This window comes from Drosophila mauritiana, chromosome 3R (assembly GCF_004382145.1).
Source record: "Drosophila mauritiana strain mau12 chromosome 3R, ASM438214v1, whole genome shotgun sequence".
Lineage (NCBI taxonomy): Eukaryota > Metazoa > Arthropoda > Insecta > Diptera > Drosophilidae > Drosophila > Drosophila mauritiana.
The window spans coordinates 28,185,975-28,205,378 of record NC_046670.1 but is presented as its reverse complement, the minus strand read 5'-3'; the positions used below and the strand labels follow the sequence as shown (position 1 = coordinate 28,205,378).

The 19,404-nt window shown below is 46.7% G+C and overlaps 4 protein-coding genes across 6 annotated transcripts in view; 2 read left to right on the top strand and 2 right to left on the bottom strand.

The window, feature by feature from the left end:
- The window catches only part of LOC117143153 (G protein-coupled receptor kinase 2), a 47,626-nt gene extending 39,984 nt beyond the window's left edge, over positions 1 to 7,642 (bottom strand). The window contains exons 1-2 of one of the 2 annotated variants that reach the window (XM_033307652.1): positions 6,919 to 7,642; positions 2,508 to 2,555 (exon numbers count right to left, since the gene is read on the bottom strand). The gene's annotated coding sequence lies outside the window, so the exon portion shown is untranslated. The remainder of the gene's footprint in view (positions 1 to 2,507; positions 2,556 to 6,918) is intronic. The other variant, XM_033307653.1, reaches the window with a different exon arrangement.
- Positions 7,643 to 8,145: 503 nt separating this feature from the next.
- LOC117142379 (polyribonucleotide nucleotidyltransferase 1, mitochondrial) lies at positions 8,146 to 11,005 on the top strand. 2 transcript variants are annotated; one of them, XM_033306310.1, is made up of 5 exons: positions 8,146 to 8,263; positions 8,334 to 8,505; positions 8,563 to 8,982; positions 9,043 to 10,263; positions 10,331 to 11,005. In XM_033306310.1, exons 2-5 carry the CDS (start codon positions 8,360 to 8,362, stop codon positions 10,857 to 10,859), a joined length of 2,316 nt encoding a protein of 771 aa, XP_033162201.1. In that variant the 5' UTR covers positions 8,146 to 8,263; positions 8,334 to 8,359; the 3' UTR covers positions 10,860 to 11,005. The 2 variants fall into 2 exon arrangements, with proteins under 2 accessions (XP_033162201.1, XP_033162200.1); XM_033306309.1 differs by having other exon boundaries at positions 8,320 to 8,505.
- Positions 10,894 to 17,241, bottom strand: LOC117142378 (eIF-2-alpha kinase GCN2). The gene is made up of 10 exons (XM_033306307.1): positions 16,844 to 17,241; positions 16,611 to 16,780; positions 15,997 to 16,502; positions 15,312 to 15,939; positions 14,686 to 15,258; positions 14,444 to 14,620; positions 13,892 to 14,390; positions 12,781 to 13,833; positions 11,748 to 12,718; positions 10,894 to 11,688 (listed from the first exon to the last, which is right to left on the bottom strand). The coding sequence occupies exons 1-10, from the start codon at positions 16,907 to 16,909 to the stop codon at positions 11,562 to 11,564; spliced, it is 4,770 nt and encodes a 1,589-aa protein (XP_033162198.1). The 5' UTR covers positions 16,910 to 17,241; the 3' UTR covers positions 10,894 to 11,561.
- A 414-nt stretch (positions 17,242 to 17,655) lies between these two features.
- Positions 17,656 to 19,285, top strand: LOC117145745 (UDP-glucuronosyltransferase 2A3). The gene is made up of 2 exons (XM_033311507.1): positions 17,656 to 17,887; positions 17,949 to 19,285. The coding sequence occupies exons 1-2, from the start codon at positions 17,656 to 17,658 to the stop codon at positions 19,283 to 19,285; spliced, it is 1,569 nt and encodes a 522-aa protein (XP_033167398.1).
- Positions 19,286 to 19,404: the final 119 nt, after the last annotated feature.

The window sequence follows — 19,404 nt, the reverse complement described above, 5'->3', positions numbered from 1 at the left end:
AGAAAACTAACGCACTTCCTCTAAATGATCTATATTTAATCCTGACTTTCCAAGTTAAAGCCATTATTCTCTAGAATTCGGCTAGATCATATATCATATCATATATGTCATATATGTAGATCTAAGAATGAATCGCATAAATCGCTAGTAAAATAAGAATTGAAGATATCTTTTGAAATAAAACAGAAGATAATTTCTATCAGACATTTAATCAATGCCCCCCGAACACCTCGCAGATATTTGTGTGCCATTTAACCTTGACTCTCGCTGGCCAAAAGCTCAACTGGCTAAAATAAAGCCAAGCTGGCTGGCACTTGTGCAGATGGCTGCGATGACGAATGACGGGAAAGGAGGCACTTGGTCGAGTTGAGCCGCGCTGAACTGAGCTGAGTTCAGTTGAGTTGAGTTGACATGCATATGCATAAATTTGAAAACGCTCTATTTACTCGGCTCGGCGGACGAATAAAAATGGAACTCGTATAGCTGAGTCAATATTTTACCAAAGTTTGGCCCACTCTCCGTTAAACACTCACACCCGCGTTAATGGTGGCACTCGAGTCTTTGTATTCCTTGGCGTCTTCTGCTAACCGAAATACCTGCAAATTGACCAAGGGACAATGATGACGTGTCCCCGCAACGAGGGGTATTCTTTGGGTTGCCAGGATTGCGATTAGGGAAGATTTTTGAATTATATCTTGGTCTCTGGAGATTTATGTGCCACCACGGGGGTTTTGATACCTCACTTACTTCTGTTTATTTGAAATCAATAACCAACTAACACCCTTAATTTATGGGGCATTTGCAGGGCATTCGACTCGTCGACACTTTTGGCAGCCTTGAGGCACCACATTCCCCACGATTTACGATTCACGATTCTGTGGCATGTCCGTAGGAACCTGTGTGTTGATTCGGCTTAATGCAAATGCTCAATCATTTCGCGCCGCCGGGCATTCTGCTCCTAATTTGATGTACGACAAATGTGCCAAAAGTTGTCAGAAGCGTAAAAAACAAAGGGAAAATCAAACTCCCAGGTAGACACACAAAAAAAAAAAGTGTTGTGGGAGGATCTGAGGACCGACAGTGTTGTGTCAGAGAATTTATGAGCTCATAAACATTTCAGGCAAAATTCGTCATGACGTCGCCATTTCCTTTGGGCCAGGACGTGGCCCAAATGGGAATGGGAGTGGGTATGGTATATATCGTAAGTGGTCAATGGCAAGCGCCAGCTGCGAGTTCGGGAATACTCCGGCATGGGCCAGGAAACTTTCTTTGTCACTTCGAGTGCTCCACAAAGTTGGCTGACAAGTGCAATGGAAAAATAGCAGAAGCGCCGAGAACGGGTGGCGCACAAAAAATAACAAACTAAATTTGAAGTGCAACAGAAACTTTTGCTCCGCCCTCGACTTGGAAAAAATATGTTGCTAACAAGTTTGCATTTTGTTGCTAATCGCCTTTCCCGGCTGCCACGCCCCTTCCGTGGGCGTCGCTGGCAAATTACCTAGGCAAAAGTTGTGAGCCCCAGAATCAACAAAGGCCGTTTGTCGTCGCACAGAACAAATGTTGTGCCCCGTGTTTGCAGCAAATGTAAACGTCGCAACAAAAGGCACCCACCAGCTCGGCAAATGTGTCGCCAGTCAGCAGGGAGGACAAATGTTTAAAAATTTATAACAATAAATAACAAGTTTAAATGCAGCACACTCGAAGGGATCCCAACAACCGTTCGGTGCCATAAAACACGTACGGAGCAGACGACACAAGACTTTTACGGGGTTATCTATATTTTATTACCATTACATTTAGTGCGGACGTTGCAGGATGTTTATGTTTTTATAACGCCCCTACTTCCACTTATATATTGCTTAAGATTGCTATATTACGCACAAAAACATTTCGAACACAAATTAAACTTAAAATTGTGGTATGCAATCCATATTCGAAGAGTTATCAATCGAATACTGCCGACTAAAAGCAATCTTAACTCTTTATCAAAAGTACTCAGTTATGCACACCTATAATTAAATGTATTTGCGTAGTTCGAGTTCTCAGTTAATTTTGCTTATCAAGAACACATGCTAAACTGTAAGCACTTCAAATAAACCAAGTGACTAAGTCTAGAAACATTTTTAAGACCAACACATTTTCGCACAACGAGTCTCTTGTAAAGTGAATGAAAAATGATTTGTGTTCGCGTGGCAGATACATTCAATAAAAAATGCGATTGGCCACTGAAAAAACAAACTCATCCGACGTCAGAAAACACTTAACGTTAGCTGTTCGCTGAATCGCTGCCAGTTAGAAGTTTCTTTGGGGAAAATTGCAACCAGACTGTCGCTGAATGAATGCCAATTCATTTGAATGAGCGTCGTGCTCGTCAATCAAATGATTCTATATATGTCGCTGGCTTTTATAGGTTCTATCTATGACATAATTTATGGCGAAACGTGCATAGTGTGTCTTATCAATTGGCCAGATAAAATTCTTTGAGCCCGAGGGAATCGTAAACTCACCTTTGGCTTCTCCAAATGGAATTGACCGATTCGCTGATAGCTGGGCAACTGAAAGAGATAGTGAAACAGAATTCGAATTACCAAATGCAAGAATAAACATTGTTTACTTGGAATGGAGTTTTTAAAGTTAAATGGCCGAGTCTTACTCATTCTGGCCACTTCCATACCAACAGACCACCCAGGATCTGGCTCAAACAGAAATTCCCGGAATCTCTGGGGCCCTCTGATTGCTGATTCCTCCCTCCCTCCCCCCATCCCCTCGCATTATTGTTAATGAATTCTACACGTATGGCGGTGCCTCGAATTGGATTCTGTCGAAAAAATCCTGTTTGCAGTCCAGGTTTTGCATAAAAATGTGGCCATACCCTTTGGCCGGTTAGTCATAAGCGATTTGTCGCGGTGGGAGAAGTCACTGCCACAATATTTCAGCTTAAAATTAACCACAACATTTACGAAAATCAGTTAAAACCGGTTTGGCAAAGTTCAAGGCCTTAACCCATATGTTACTTTAATTGTATATAATTATCTTATTTTAATTTGGGCACGCAACCGGTTACAAAAACCCGCTGAACGCCGCTTCCTATTCGGCTTAAATCCTGTATAAATATTTTATGGCATAAATAAAATCAGTTAGCAGCTCAGAAAATGCTCTTTTATAAACTTTTATCAATCGATGGAAAAGTGGTTTTGACAAGCGCATAATTTTCAGTCAATTTAGATGGTCCAAAATGCAATAGCATTCATTTATTGCTTTCAAATTCGTTAAAATGTAATTAATTACTGCATTTTTTGATCAGCAAGTGTGTTCCAATCTTCGACTACCGTTGGCGAATTTCATTTGGCTCCTGCTCCTTCCTCTTCGTTTCATTTGGCCAACTCGCTGTTGCCAAGGCTCCAAACTTGGCCGAGACGCAGTCAAGGTGTTGGCCACGTTGCGTTGCCACTTTTCCTCAGCACTTTGCTGTTTCGTTATGGTTTTGCTTCGGCTTTGTGATTGGTTTTTAAGTGCATGGGACGCCGACAACGATTTACCTTTCCTTCCAGCTGTTTGGGCTGCAAAGTTTCAATGACACTTTGCATAATTTTTTTGAATTCTCTGCTGATGGTGGGTGATGGATCACGATATCCTATTTTTGTGTTGACAGAGGCAAAGCCCCCGAAAAAATCCAATTTCTGGACCTCCCTCAAAAAGCCGGCAAACAAAACCGGATAGAGGCGAAAAGGGCGAGCAGAGCTTCCCATTAAATGGCAAAGTTTAAAGGTTGATGCGACAAAGTGGTAATAATACTCAGTCAAAGCTAGGTGGCTAGGGGCGGTGGGCGGGGCCGACAAGGGTTTGCCTTTAATCAAAACTGAAAATAGAGAGACAACAAAAGCGTCGAAGCGGCATAAGCCGAACAAATTCGGGCACAGGAAGGGGACCTGAAAAGAAGTCCAAGGGAAACTTCTTTTTTGTCTCTGTGTACTTTGTGAGTTGTTTTCCCAGAGGGGAGGGGCAGCGGTTATTTCGGGGGCGGTTGTGAATCTAAAACGCTTCTCGGCAGACAAGAGCAAATAACACACAGAGCACAGCCGCCAGCCAAATATCCCGGGAAGAACAGTGCGATGGAAGCTCTTTGAAACGAAAGTTTATCAAGGTCATTACGCCATGCTGGCTTCCCTTTGCTCCATGGCCACCAGCCCACCTGTCATTGCTGTCTCGTAGATTAGCACCAGGCATTTCTGCTTCTTCTTATCGAACTACGACAGACTGGGCAGGTGGGTGTGTCAGGCGGTAGGTGGTAGGCACTTGGAAACGAAGAGGAGCACGCAGGAGGGGAATCATTAGGAATCAATTCCAGTGCGCTAGGACGGAGAGGTGCTGTATTACCAAGTTTGGTGTGTGCATATTAGTAAGTAGGAAGGAACCTTTCACGCTGCTTGTTTTCAAAACCCATTAGGCATTTTCTCAATTAGGCAGAAGCCTTTTCATCTATTCGAAAATAGAGTAAAAGAACCATCATTAAATGGCTTTTCACTCGAAGTGATTCGATTAAATTTGCATGCCCTCCGGAGATTTCCTTTGGCAACTAATGAGCCCTCCATGTGCCATCCGCCCATTTCCACTGATCCCGATCCCACCCACCCCGCTCACACTTTTCCGACATATTCCGCAAAACTTTTCTCACATTTCACTCCAACTTTTTCCACACACGCACAAGGAACTCGAACTGCAAGTTCTAATTGAATTTAGTTTTATTAGGGCACATGAAAGGAAAACACAGGGCCTGGAAAAATGGAAACCTCGGGAGCGCTTTCGGTTTTCATTGGCTGCCAAAGGGTGAGGAAATCTGGTTTTCTTAAGGGCCAGGCAAATCCCATATTCTCAATCAAGGAAGGCAGGATTAATTAGATTGAACGAGGAGGGAACCTCAGAGCTCCTTTGTAAAACCCAAAGTCACAAGAAAAACAGGCACCGAAGTTGGTAAGCCGATTCTGGACAAAAACCAGCAAGTGAACAAAAGGCGGCGACCACAAAAAATTGATTTAAGCTGATTTTCGGGGCATTTGTGTTCTGTATTTTTTTTTTTCTGAGACCAACAATATTGACCGACGACCACGCCCAGTTCGGGCAGCGTGAGGGGCGTGCGGCGCAATTAATATCAATTCCCGTTGGGCCATTAACACGAGCCAAAAACATATTGGCTAACAAGTGTCAAAGTCGCGCCAAATTAGCGCAGAAGGCGACGATGATGGCATGTGGGCGTGGTCGGGATTGGAATTGGAATTGGGAAGTTTAGTGGGCTGGGTCCAAGTGCTGGCGATGATATCCTGCCAAGGGAAGAGCAGCATGTGGCCAACCCTCCTCCGTTCGTTGTTTGGGTCCTGCCCTCATTGATAATAATATTCGATTGGGTTTTATTTGCCCATGGGGTTGGCGCTGATGGTTCATTGTTGTCTGCACGGGGCCCAGGATACACAGGATACACATGTTTCTGCCAATTGCCTACGTCATCCTGTGGGAATGGGTTGTGGGTTCTCGCAACTCGAGTCGATAAACTGTGACGCAAGCCCTCGAAACATGGAAACAATAGTTGCGACCTGACAGTTGAAAAGGGCACCCCATGGGGTCACACATCAGAGATCTTGGACTTTAACCATCACCATCTGTGGAGCAGAGTAGAGGTCTTCTGTGAATGGCACATTGACTCCCATCCTCCGATGAAAAGCGGAAACGTTTATCAGCTAAACGTCCAGCTCGTCTTAATTATGCAGCCGGCGAGGCGATTCTCAAACAATCAGAGACACCCGGCTGCCGATGACGTCCCACAGAAAAAACAACTCGAAATGCAGAGGCGATAAGGAAAGTACATCGGGATATTGCGAGGGTTGCCCTTGAAATGCGGGGGAAAGTTACGCTTTTGGGGAAGAACTATTTTTAACGACACGCATTTGTCAGCTGCAAATGGAAACGGGAATTTATTACCGGGCAACCACGCTGATTTATGGTGATTTCAAAATGGTTCCACTAATTGGTTTGCGTTCTTTTCCGAGGTTCATGCTATAAAAATACAGATTTTGAGTTCGAGTATCGCAAATAGTTTTCTGTTAGTTTTGGAAATAGGTTTCATGAATTATGGGGAAATTTCATGTGCATCACATCCCTGATGAAATTTCGTCATTTTGGATAGAACGCACAGTATTTTGAAAGTAGTGTGCAAGTGATTAATAAATAAATATCTTGAATTAATGCTTATCAGCTGTGAAAACTTTACGTAAATATAAAATGTATGATTTTAGAAGTCAAAATAATCAGTGAATACGCATGGTAGTGAGTCAATATGGTAAATGCCCTAAACTTTTGTGTGAGCAATAGATAAAACTTCAGGATATCTTGGTAAATGCAAAAATAACATGCTGACGTATGTGTCTACTACGTCATTGATAAATAAATCAGAGTTTAAGTAAAAAATAAAGAAATTATTAATGATGCAACAATTCCGCCGATTAACTCGATAACTTTTCGTTTATTTACCAACCGGCCCTCTTCAGCGGGTCAAATGATGGACGAGAACAACGAGCCAATAAATAATGAGCTATAAATATTCATATTGTGCATTGTTTGGCTGATTGCTTGCATGTGTGCATCTGTGCATGGGCATTTATGCATTTAAAGAGCAAAGAAGGAGGACCTACTGATAAGCATTTCCCGATTGCTTTCACTTTTCAATCGATTGGCGTGGGGTGACAGGGATGGCGCGAGTCCTGCGGCATTAATGCAATTAATCGCCAGGAGAGACAAGGCCAACGTGTGTGTAATTTACAGTTAACGTTAAGTGCTTAAGTGCAAAAGAGGGGAACAGCCAGTGAGTTGTGACCACCGAGTAGCAGTAGAAAATAAGGTGATTTCAAGCTGATTAATGAGACTTACCTGTTTGTTTGATGTGCTATTTAAAGCTCCACTGTGAGTTTCGGCTGGTTGGAATTTTCGCAACAAATGTGTGGGTTCTGATAAGAAAGCGGGCGTTGATAAGACGCTTTCCTTTCTCTCTCTCTCTCTCACTCCACCACTCCTTTCGCACACCACGGCAATTGCAGCATAAACAATTTGAAAGAACAAGAAGAAGCAGCGACACGCCTAGTGGGCAATTTTCCGGCCTTTTCGTTGGGAAATCTGCGTTGTTTTGGCTTTGCGCTCTTTTTTGACTTTGCCTTTTGGCTTTGCGCAAGAAATACTCTTTGATTTTTTGTTTTTCTTTTCAATTTGACCGCATTTGTCGATTTTGGTTTTCTTTTCGGTTGTTGTTGCGGCTCTCACCAAAATTCACACACACAGGCGCGCTCTCACACATGCACAGATGGGCGGGCACACAGAAACACACACACGCACACTACGACACACGCGGCGTTTCGTTGACGGAAAAGATACGAAAAATACGGCGTGAAATTCCCAGCTTTTTTCGAAAAGGCTCGCAAAAGAAGGGCTCGACGCTCTTGCGGTTTTCCGATTGGAGGAGTGACTTTTCTGAGACGACACACGACGACGTTCGCAACTGGGCTTTCTGCAAGTGCCCAAAACTAACGATGGATCCGCGAATTGCCTGCTCGAAAAATATTGGAGTCTTCTGTAAGACCGTCGTTGAGTTAGTGAAAGACGTCTTCGACTCGCGGTAAAAAACTCTAAACGCGTAAAAAGACGGACTAATTTTGGCGGACTGCGCCGTGCTGAAGTCTCAGCTATTTTATAGCTAGCTTGCGCTAGCTAAACCGTCCATCAGGCAGAATTAGTTAGGTCTGGCGATCTTGACACCATCGTACTATTATGTTAGCCGTTTTAGGTCTTTTCAGAACGTACTGTCTGTGTTCTTAATTTCTCAAGAAGAATTAAATTGTTGTTTCTTGCATGCGATAACTTACATTGCTAAGAGTTGGCAGCACTGGAAATTTGACATTAGCGTGGACACAAGCCAAAATTTCATTATCTGGGAACCCTTCTAAATATCTTATTGGAAACGAAATTTATTTGCAAACACACACTGAATTAAAATAGAATAAATTTTTTTTAAGACACAATCCTTGTAAATGTTTGCATTTCTCTATTTAATAGTTTTGTTGTTGGCTTTGCCAGGTGGCAACGCCGAACGCACACATGTTGCATACTCTACTTTGTTTTAAATGGGCATTCTAATTCTGAGATAACTGAATGAAACATTATAAATAGTTAAAGCGCACTAAATCTAACGTTTAAGTCTCAAGAAACGTACACGGCGTTAATTGTAAGATTTTGACCACTAATTATTACCTTAAATAACCATGATAATACAGCGTACAGAACTGTCGCCTCAGCCGGAATCACCCGGCACTTTTAGGTAATGGCCATGATTTTCACACGGAAATCGCTGAAGCTGCTCAACTATCGCCTGAAATGCCTAAGATTGTCCTGCCCAGGTGGAAAGAGAGGAGTGCAGAGCAGTTCCAACGGAGAAGCGCCCTCTGTGGAAGTCAACTTCAGCAATGGGTGAGTTCGTGGCCTCCACTCCGAGTTCCAATAGCAAAGTCCCAAAATCCTCCGCAGACGTAACATGACCTTCAGTTCCGGCCGCCTGGCGAGATTTGCGAATGGAACAGCTGTGTGCCAAATGGGCGACACCGCCGTCATGGTCACCGCAGTGGCCAAGACGAAGCCAAATCCCGGCCAGGGATTCATGCCTCTGGTGGTTGACTACCGACTGAAAAACGCCGCCTCTGGCAGGATACCCATGAACTTTATGCGCCGGGAACTGGGTCCCTCGGAAAAAGAGATCCTGTCCGCCCGTCTCATTGACCGTTCTCTGCGTCCGCTCTTCCACAAAGATTATCGCACGGAGACACAGCTGGTGTGCAACATGTTGGCTATGGATGCGGTGCACAGTCCGGATGTGCTGGCAATCAATGCCGCTTCCATGGCTCTTTCTCTAAGTGACATTCCCTGGAATGGGCCCATTGGAGCAGTGCGGTGAGTAGTCACGAACGAAACAATCTGGTAACCGCTTATAACCCTTCTGATCCTACAAAGCGTTGGCCTCTGCGACGGCGAGGTGCTGATCAACCCCACGCGCCGGGAGCTGCAGACTTCTCAACTGGATTTGGTAGTCTCTGCCACCAAACAAAACCTCGTCGTTATGTTGGAGGGCAAGGGCAATGTGGTTCTTCAGCAGGATCTTCTAAAGGCCATCAAACAAGGCACTCGTGAGGCCCAATTCATCATCCACGAGATCGAGCGATTGCAAAAGGCCTATGGTCGACAGAAGCGCGAAGTGGAAGTGGCTGCCGAAGTAGATCCCGAACTAGGGAAAGCCGTACGTAGCATGTGCGAGATGCGTCTGAGAGAGATCTTCCAGGACTCGACGCACGACAAGATGTCTCGGGACAATGCGGTAAACGAGGTGCGCTCCAACGTTATCGACAAGGTGTGGAGTTCGTTTCCGGATACCGAACCGTCGCTTATTACCGAGCAGTTCAACCAGACCAGTAGAACCATTTTTCGCGAGCTGATCTTTGAGCGGGGTCTGCGCTGCGATGGACGGGACTACGACCAGCTGAGGAACATCTCCTGCCAGGTGGACATGTACAAGCCTCTCCACGGATCCGCCCTATTCCAGCGCGGTCAGACGCAGGTCTTCTGCACGGTTAGCTTGGATTCGCAGGAGAGCGCAATGAAACTTGACTCGTTGGCTGCTTTAGATAGCGGTGGCCTGAAGGCCAAGAACTTTATGCTGCACTATGAGTTCCCGCCCTATGCCACGGGTGAAGTGGGTCGGATTGGTCCAGTGGGTCGCCGGGAATTGGGCCATGGAGCCTTGGCGGAGAGATCGTTGCTTCCTACCCTGCCGAATGATTACCCCTTTACCGTAAGACTCACCTCTGAAGTCCTGGAATCCAATGGGAGCAGTAGCATGGCCAGCGTTTGCGGTGGCTCCTTGGCCCTTATGGACGCCGGCGTTCCAGTGAGTGCACCCGCGGCAGGTGTGGCCATTGGCCTGGTCACAAAGTTCGAGAACGACGACACGAAGCACCTGCAGGACTACCGCATTCTCACCGACATCCTGGGCATCGAAGATTACATGGGCGACATGGACATGAAGGTGGCTGGTACGAGGAAAGGCTTCACCGCCATCCAGGCGGACCTCAAAATCCCGGGAATTCCTCTTAAGGTTGTGATGGAATCGCTACAAAAGGCCACCGATGCCAAAGCTAAGATTCTGGACATCATGAGTGAGGCTATTAGGGAACCTCGGTGAGTAAACGTCACTTAAGGGAACTATATTGCTTCAATTGCTAATTATACTCCCGCGATCGTTTAGGAAATACCGCAAGGAGAGCTGGCCAGTGAGTGAAACCCTAACTGTGGAGCCGCAACAGCGGGCGCAGTTAATTGGTCCCAGCGGCCTTCACATGAAGCGGATTTACTTGGAAACGGGCACCTCCCTAACAGCAGTCGATGAGACCCATTTCAATGTTTTTGCTCCTTCTCAAGCAGCCATGGATGAGGCCAAGGAGCTGATCGAGGGCTACATGGTGAAGGAACGAGTGCCGGACCTCGAGTTCGGCGGAATCTACACTGCCAAAATCACCGAATTGCGGGACACCGGAGTAATGGTCATCCTCTATCCCAGTATGCCACCCGCCTTGCTGCACAACTCGCAGCTGGATCAGCGCAAGATAGCCCATCCCTCTGCCCTAAACCTGGAAGTGGGTCAGGAGATCCAGGTCAAGTACTTTGGCCGCGATCCCGTATCCGGCTTTATGCGTCTTTCGCGAAAGGTTCTCCAAGGGCCCGCCCTGGGAATCCCCCGTTCGCTCAACAAATCTGCCGGAGAGAGCGGAACGTGAGTTCCAAGAAATTAACTTGTACAGTGAGCTTTCCTTATGTTTCGTCTGCGGAAAGACGCCTTCAAAACTTGAAATTTTATTGTAGGCTAAAAAATGTTGTCCTTAAAAGTTTTACGTATATAAAATATTGGATAAAGATTCACCTATTTGACCGTCGGCTGTATAAATCAATTGTTATTGCTGGATTCAAACCCGAGATGCTGTTTATATATAACATTAATAAGAATTTTCTCTGAAAATATTAGCCTCTACTTAACTTTAATTTCGAAGTGCAAGAAAATTCCTTTCAGTTCGGACGCTTAATATTGTTAAAACAGTTAGTTATACAAATTCATATAGGATTTTTTTTTAGGTTTCCAACTAAGTGACTTAGGAGCGAACAGCTTTAGCAAGGATTTAACTTTAAACCAAGTAATAATAAAATATGTGCTAATGAATGAGAGCTTCCACTAGAAAGGCATTCAATAAATTGGCAGAATAGAAATAAGTTCTCAACCATTTTAAATGGAAACAGAAACATGAATCTCATCAATTTTGATTCGCACAAAGTCTATAAGCATAATTTTGATTTCAAAAGTGTTAATGGCACGGAGGACAGCCAGTTAAGTAGGATTTCGGCCAAAATAATTTGTGACACTTTCGAGCTTACACTACTGGCTGGTCTACTAAGTAGCTCAGCCGATTCTATGCATTTGATGTTGGCTAGATGATGACGCGGTAGTAGGAATCGGATATGCTGTACAAGGCCACAATGGGAGTCTTGGCATCGCTCAGATAGTCCACAACCTCCTCGTTTATCTCGGAGATGTAACGCTTGTATTTCGAAAATCTTTGAATTGATGAAGTTCGAGTTGGAAGCAGAGCAATAGGAATGATTTGATAACTTACCGCTCGATCACAAAGTTGATTTCCGGTTCAGTCTCTCGCTTGCGTATTTCCCGCGGATTAATGGCCCCCACAATGGCATTTACAACAGCAGGCGGCAACTCCACCACCAGGACCACAAAGGTCTCCTTCTTGAGGAACTGCGATAGCGTTGAGCTCATCTGCTGCGCCACCTGGTTCTCTAGCCGCCTTTTGTAGTTCGCCGTAGGCTTGTCGTGGGTGAGAAACGTCACCTGAAGATTCGGCAGCTGGCTGTAGCTGTTCTTGATGGTAGCATTCGATGCGGAGGTGCTCAGACCATTCTCGCCGCGTTCTCTTTCCTTTCCACCACCGCTTCTGTTGTCGCCACTACCCATGGCTGACAACTGGCTGAAGTTGTCGACGGTGGTCCCATTGAGTCCATCAGTTCGCAGCATCTTCTGGATGAACTCCACCAGTTCGGTTCTAGTTAGGTGACGCTCCTGGAATCGTTCCCTCTCGAAAGATCTCACTCTCAATGATCCATTTTCTGCCACCAGGATGACATGTAACGCCCCAAGGCGGGCAAGATCCTGGGCTTCATCTCCCAACTCGCTGGCGGCCTCCACAATTCCACATCGGATGCCAACCGACCACAGCAGACGCATAATATAGGTCACATCCTTTAGTGGCGGACGGGTTCCACACACGCAAATGCCTACATCTATCGCCCGACAATCCTTAGCGTATTCCACACCCACAGCAGCTACCAGTTTGTCTAGGGAGAACGTCAAGCCCGCTCCACTAAGAACTCCTCGTGCTGGCATGGCGGGATTAAACTTCTGCGCCTGCTTCTGGAATTCATGCAGCATTGAGTCGTATCTCTCCCCAATCGCCAGAACCGAAGGATGGCCAGAGCGATTGGGCTTCAGGTCAGCGGTCATCTGCCACACAATTCCACCGTTGGTGGCACGATCGAAGCTGATGGGCAAGCCAGCCCATATGTGTATAGGACACTGAAAGGGAATGGAACCGGTTAGACAAATTATATTGCTTTTAAAAGAAAAGTACTGCTTACCTTTACGCCTAGACTGTAAGCCAGTCCCACAACTGTTTCAAGTTCCCGCAGTGCTCCTCTTGCCAGTGAAGCTGCTTCTCCCTTTCCACGCATCAAAGATTTCAGCGCGGAATCGTCCACTGTGCTTCTGGAACCAGTCAACAGAAAGTTAGCTAGCAACATGTCCATCAGAGTTTGAGCAGATGTTCGCGACTTTTCCATGATCCCGGTGATACTCGAGTGAAATTGGAAGCGTGAGATGCGCGACTCGATGAAGTCCATGGTGCCCTCGAAGAGTGCTCCATACTGAGCCTTTGGTACATTGCAGTAGATGAGGATGGCCCTCAAGAGATTAGTGTGGTTCATGCGGATAGCCAGATTCTTTTCACGTAATCGGGGCAGTTCACTGGTGATTTCAAAAGCCAAAGACAGCAGCTCCGCATCCACTAGGTGACTTCCAGTTGTGGGTGCAATTATATCGAACGAGCAGTCATAGCTTTGCTTGGGATGGAAATTGAACACTCGCTCCTCCCGATAGACACGGTCCACACAGTAGCGCCGGATGAGATTCACACTGTTCATGGTAACGTGACGCGCAAACTGTGTCCGCAGGTCACAGGGTAGCACCACCACACATCCCGAGTGGGTCATCAGATGCACGGCATTGGCGTTCGCATTCGCAGTGCTGTTCCTTGCGGAAAGTGGGGACAGGAGCGGTGAGTCCACCTCTATAGCTCCGTGCTTGCGGAATAGATTCACGACCTTAGCCTTAACAAACTCAATCACAGGGTTCAGGGATACTATATCATCGATTATGATTGCCGAGTTCCAGGATTTCATAGCTCGACTGCTTCCCAAGTGGTAGGTGTGTTCCAGCACCTCGTCGCTCTCCTGCTGAAGACATCGGGCAACCAGGTTCTTGTAGGCCTTGCTCTGCGGATTGGCGAGGGCGTGACGCAGCATTTCTTGGAGCTCATTCGCCTCCAACTGGGCTGGTGGAACCAGGTCTGAGATGAGCAGCTCCTCGGCGGTAGGTCGCTGGGCCGGATCGTGGTTGAGGAGCCATAGAAGCATCTTCAAGATTATTTAAAGGTGAAAATCGTATCGCTTATCAGGATGGCGACGTGCTTACCTTAACCGTCTTCTCATACTTGGGATCCTTAAGCATAGCATCCGGTATATTGATGGAAACATTTCTGAGAGCCATAATGGTCTGAGCCCGCTCCATGCTTGTGTCGAACGGCGGTTGGCACATCTCGAAGAGAATGATTCCCAGGGTGTACATATCAACCTTCTGGTTGTACACAGACTTGGAAGCATTTCCTGTCAACTCGGGAGCCACGTATAGAGTGGTGCCGACCTTACCAGTGCCAGTGCCGTCCTCCGCACTGGCTATCTGGTTAACAGGCGCTGGTGCTGCGTCGTGGGCCTGCAGAGCCAGAAAACTGGTGGTGGCCAGACCAAAGTCACCGATCTTGATCTGATCGTGCGAGTCCAAGAAGATGTTAACGGGCTTTAGGTCCCGATGGATAATGCCTTGCTGGTGAATATGCGCGAGGCCCTCGGCAATCTCCCGAAATAAGCGCCACAGACGATCCGTGTCATTGAAGAGATTGTCATCGATGGCGGTGCTATAATGTTATTAAATAGTTATATATTTAATTTAAGCTTTCGAAAAACATACCGCAGTGTGCATTTCTCACAGAACTCCATCTGGATGTACATGACCTGCATCAAAGGTCTTGGCGAATTGGTCTTGCCTCTGGTGGAATCCTCCTGCTCTTCGTCGTCGTAGACAGCCACCTTGCCGTTGGAGTCCACAAATTCAATGCCATCCGAATCGGAGTCCTCCATGTTGGGTCTGATGGATACAAACAGATGTTAGCATTAATTCAAATTACAGGAAGCGTAGAAGCTAATTTTTACATGTAACCGTTCCACATGCTGGATGAGCTGTCCTCTTCATCCTCGTCCTCCTCTAAAGTGGGCCCCAGCTGTGATGACTTCGCAGGTTTTACGCTAAGGTCCTGCTGACTCTGGGACCATTCACCACCCAGCAGCTTATCCATCTCAGCGGCATCTGCGTCATCTACACTTTCTATCCAGCTGTTAAAGTATCGAACTACATTCTCGTGATTCAGTCGCGAAAGAAGTTCCACCTCGCGCGTCATCTTTTTGTACAGCTGGCGACTCCTCGCGGGCAATGGTATGCGCTTGATGGCGTACTCTCGGTTGTCTAAAATGTTGCGCACCTTCAGCACGTCACCAAAGGCACCCTTTCCCAAGTACATGAGCACCTCGAATTCCGTTCGCAGGCGAGATTGGCTTAGGGCCAGGGTTGGTATCTGGTACGGCATGGCTGATCCAGTGCGCTGGACGGTGTTAGGATGTTGCTGCTGTGGTAATGGCATCACCTGCTGCTGGCCATTGTCGACGTAAAAGCGTAAGAATGGATGTTCCAACAACTCTGATGCGGAAAGTGTGCGGTCCGAGTTGCATCTAATGAAAACATTGGGTTAAAATAGGACTAAGTTTCCATTGCAATTAATTACTTGTCTACAAAGTCGCGCATCTCGTAACTGTTAGTGGGCATCAAGCTCTCCACCAGGGCACCTAACGCGGGTAAGTCCCCGCAACTGCTGCTTTGCCCAGCTCCGCTCAGAAGTTCTAGAAGATTGGGAACGAGCGAAAAGTCGGACACCCTCACATTGCCTATGTTGTCCATAAAAACAGTGGTGTCGAGCAGGTGGCTGTGGGATACACCCTTGTTGTGAAGAAATACTAGGGCATCCAGCACGCCGCGCGCGACCATTCGCGCGCCGTCCATGCACCAGCCCAGCGAGGAGGAGATGCTGAACACGCTGGTGCCGAGGAGGAAGTCTTGGACCAAATACACAAGTAAGCCTTCTTTCCGCTTGATGCACAGTACGCACTCGTACGAGACGAGGTTTTTGTGCTGTAGTTGGGACAGTGAGGACACCTGCTTTTCAATGGAGGCCATAACTTCGTCCACACGATGACTGCCCATGCACTTTGACTCGCTGCTCCAGTGGCACTTGCCGCCGCCGATGCATGGCTGCTCCAGTTGGCTGTACTTGATGTTCCATTCTGTTATGTAGAGCAACTGGCCGCAGTGCATATCTATGCCAGTGTAGGCGATGCACCCTCGTTGGGAGTGACCTACGAATTGTGTACGCATTCAAAACAGAAATTATCTTTAGCAAAGCGAACCCTCACCAACGCAGCATCCTCGCTGAATCTGCCTGCCCATCTTGTGGAAGTAGAGCGTCTCCGTGTTGCGGTGATCCAAGCATTTGGAGGGGTAGATGTGACCACGATAGTAGGGCGAGGAGTTCTCGGAGCTCTCCGACGAGCTAGGATGCCGAGGGTTAGACTCGCTCATGCTGCGCCTTGGTTCGCCGCGCCTTTTAGCCTCCGTTTTGAACATCTCCTTGCGCCGCTCCACCTCGTCGATCAGCGTCTGGCGTTGCAGGGACTCCCGCTGCCGCTGAAGGTCCTGCAGCTCCTGGTCGCGCCTCTGTTTGTCCTGGAGCATCTGGTCGTAGAAAGAGCCCTTCGGTGGTTTGTTGTGTTCGAGAAGAAAGGCCTGAACGGTCTGGGCCAGTTCATAAATCATCACTTCGCCGCGTAGCTCTTGGGATTGAGCCTGCAGTTGATTGCGTAGGGCCTCCAGCAGCTGATCCGACATGCCTTTGGACTCCTCCAGAGATATCTTAGGGGGCCTGCGGAGAGCTTGGTTTACTATTTTGAGTAATGCAATCTACATTCTAGTGGTTAGTTCTCCAGTTTAAAATGCAGTTTTATAGGAATAAGTGGAACTGGGCTCTTACAATTTTGGATACTTTGAAGGACAGGTGACGTGCAGCTTGGTGCACACATATGTTTCCAGTCCGTTGGAGGAGTCTCGTAGTGGGGTAAGTTGTATCCGTATGTCCGTTGGCTTCCACAGGGAAGGATTCGCCTGGGGTCTTAGGTCCTCCACATCACAGCCAAAGATGGACTGTTCCAACAGGAGATAACCATTTAGTACCAGCTTCTTGGATGAAACAGCTGTTCCGCTCACCTTTATAACCTCCAACTCCTGCGCTTGCCGCTCCCGGAAGGATTCCTTGGCCTTTTCATCCGCCATTTCTGCATCAAATCTCAGGCTAGTGGGTAAGTCTTGGCTACATCTGGGTGCTTTGGAATACTGGATCGGAGGTTCCTTCGGATTTCCCACCGGGTTATTTCAGCCGGCGTGCAATTTCATTTACTGCGCTAGCAGCTGTTTCCAAATCAGCTGCGTGCTGCATTACTTTGCTGCTGTATTCGACTTGAATTCGATGCCAAAAGAGTTACTACGCGAACTCCTGCCGTTTTTGTTGCGTAAAGGGAACAACCTGTTGCGCTTTCCAGTGAAATTTCCGGAATAAGACAATTTTTTGCGTATTTTGTACTGAAGGCTAGTGGTGTACGAGTGCCGATACCCGCTTGTAAGTCCAATAATGGCACTATCGGCATTATCGATATTTGGCGCCAACGTTCGTTATCGTCGCCTTTTGAACCGAAGAATCACAGTGGTAGGTTTTACTGTAAAATTCGAAAAAAATCGTAGGCCTTACACACAAAGAGGCTAGACCATGATAACCAATTGAAATTAAAAGAAAACTTCTTAAACTGGGATTCCGCGATAAGCGATTCTACAGCACTATTCAATGATCTACTTTTCACTGTTGACTTTCTTTGTTGGTTTTGCTTATCTAATTGAAAATTTGACAATTGTACTCAAAGCGCAGCGGATTAAGGTTATCTGAAATTGAAATAGAGTTTTCATTGGCGATCTGCAGCATTCAGTCTTACATTTCGTCTTGAAGGCAGAACTTGCCGAGTGCAACAATGCCGCCAATCTTTCTGCTGCTGTGTCTTCTTCCTGGTTACTTGGAAGGTGCTCGCATCCTGGCAGTGTTTCCCTTGCCAAGTCCCTCGCATTACTTTTTCGCCTTGCCCTACCTTAAGAGTTTGGCCTCCCTGGGCCACGAAATAACCAGTGTAAGTCCGTATCCACAAAGGGAACCGTTTCGGAATATACACGATATTCCAGTTCCGGAGGTTTTCGAAAACTTTAATGGTGAGTCGAGATAACCATAGATCTGTTTTGTCAAATAGAATTACTTAGGAGTATTTTCCAGAGGTCCTTAGGATTGCATCTACTCCAAGGAGCATCTGGCAAAGTAGTGATTTCATCAACGAATATGTCCTTAATCTTACGAAGACAGTGCTGAATAACGAGGCCGTACGTCGCGATATTCTAGGCCCACAGAAGCCCCATTTCGATCTTGTGATAATGGATCTCTGGCGAATCGACGTGCTCAGTGGCCTGGCTGCCTATTTCGATGCCCCCATCATCGGAATGGCTTCCTATGGCACCGACTGGAAGATTGACCAACTGATGGGCAACGTCTCACCGATTTCGTACCTGCAGTCTCCCTCTTCTCGGTTCTACGATCTGGAGGCCTATGGACAGCGCTTGTCACACCTGGTGGAGCGAACTATTTCTTATATCAACTATAAATGGCGGCATGTGAGAAAACAGGAGACTCTTTATAGGCAATTTTTCCCCAGCATCGCTGAGCGGAAACCCTTGTCAGAGATATTCCGGAACTTTGCCTTGGTCCTCGTCAATCAGCACTTCACACTAGGTCCTCCCCGTCCTTATGTTCCGAATATGATCGAGGTGGGTGGTCTGCATGTCGATCAGAACCCAGAAGCTCTGTCCGCCGAACTGGACCAGTTTATCCAAGGTGCTGGTGAATCTGGGGTAATCTATTTCTCACTGGGAACCAATGTCAAAAGCAAATCCCTATCCGAGGATCGCCGAAGGGTATTGCTCGAGACTTTCGCCAGCTTGCCACAGCGAATCCTTTGGAAGTTCGAAGATGAGCAGCTGCCAGGAAAACCCCCCAATGTTTTCATTAGTAAGTGGTTTCCGCAGCAGGCCATCCTGGCCCATCCCAATGTAAAACTCTTTATAACCCACGGCGGGCTACTGAGCACCATAGAGAGCATTCATCATGGAAAGCCCATGTTGGGGTTGCCCTGTCTCTTTGATCAGTTCCGAAATATGGATCATGTCAAGCAAGTGGGTCTTGGCTTGGTCCTCAACATAAAGCAAATGACTAGTGAGGATTTTAGCTCCACCATTATACGGCTGCTAACGAACAAGAGTTTCGAAGAAACGGCAAGGATCACGGCTGCCAGGTATCGGGATCAACCAATGAAGCCCATGGAAACGGCGATCTGGTGGACCGAGTATGTCCTGTCTCACAAGGGAGCGGCTCACATGCAAGTCGCCGGCAAGGACTTGGGCTTTGTAAGGTACCACAGCCTGGATGTCTTCGGTACCTTTTTGGTTGGCGCTTTAGTTATCCTGGGAATTGTTACATGTCTTTTGGTAATGACCTTAAGGAAATTGCTCTTTTTAGTAAAAAGGGTCAAATCTGAGGTAATTAAGAAGAAGATTACGTAAAGGTTTTCTTTCTTACAAAGTTTATTTAATATCAATCCAATAAACGTTTCAAGTTTGATGTTGTTTTACTTACTGGCGGAGAATATGGCTGCTTGAATCATGAAATGAGTTATTTGTCT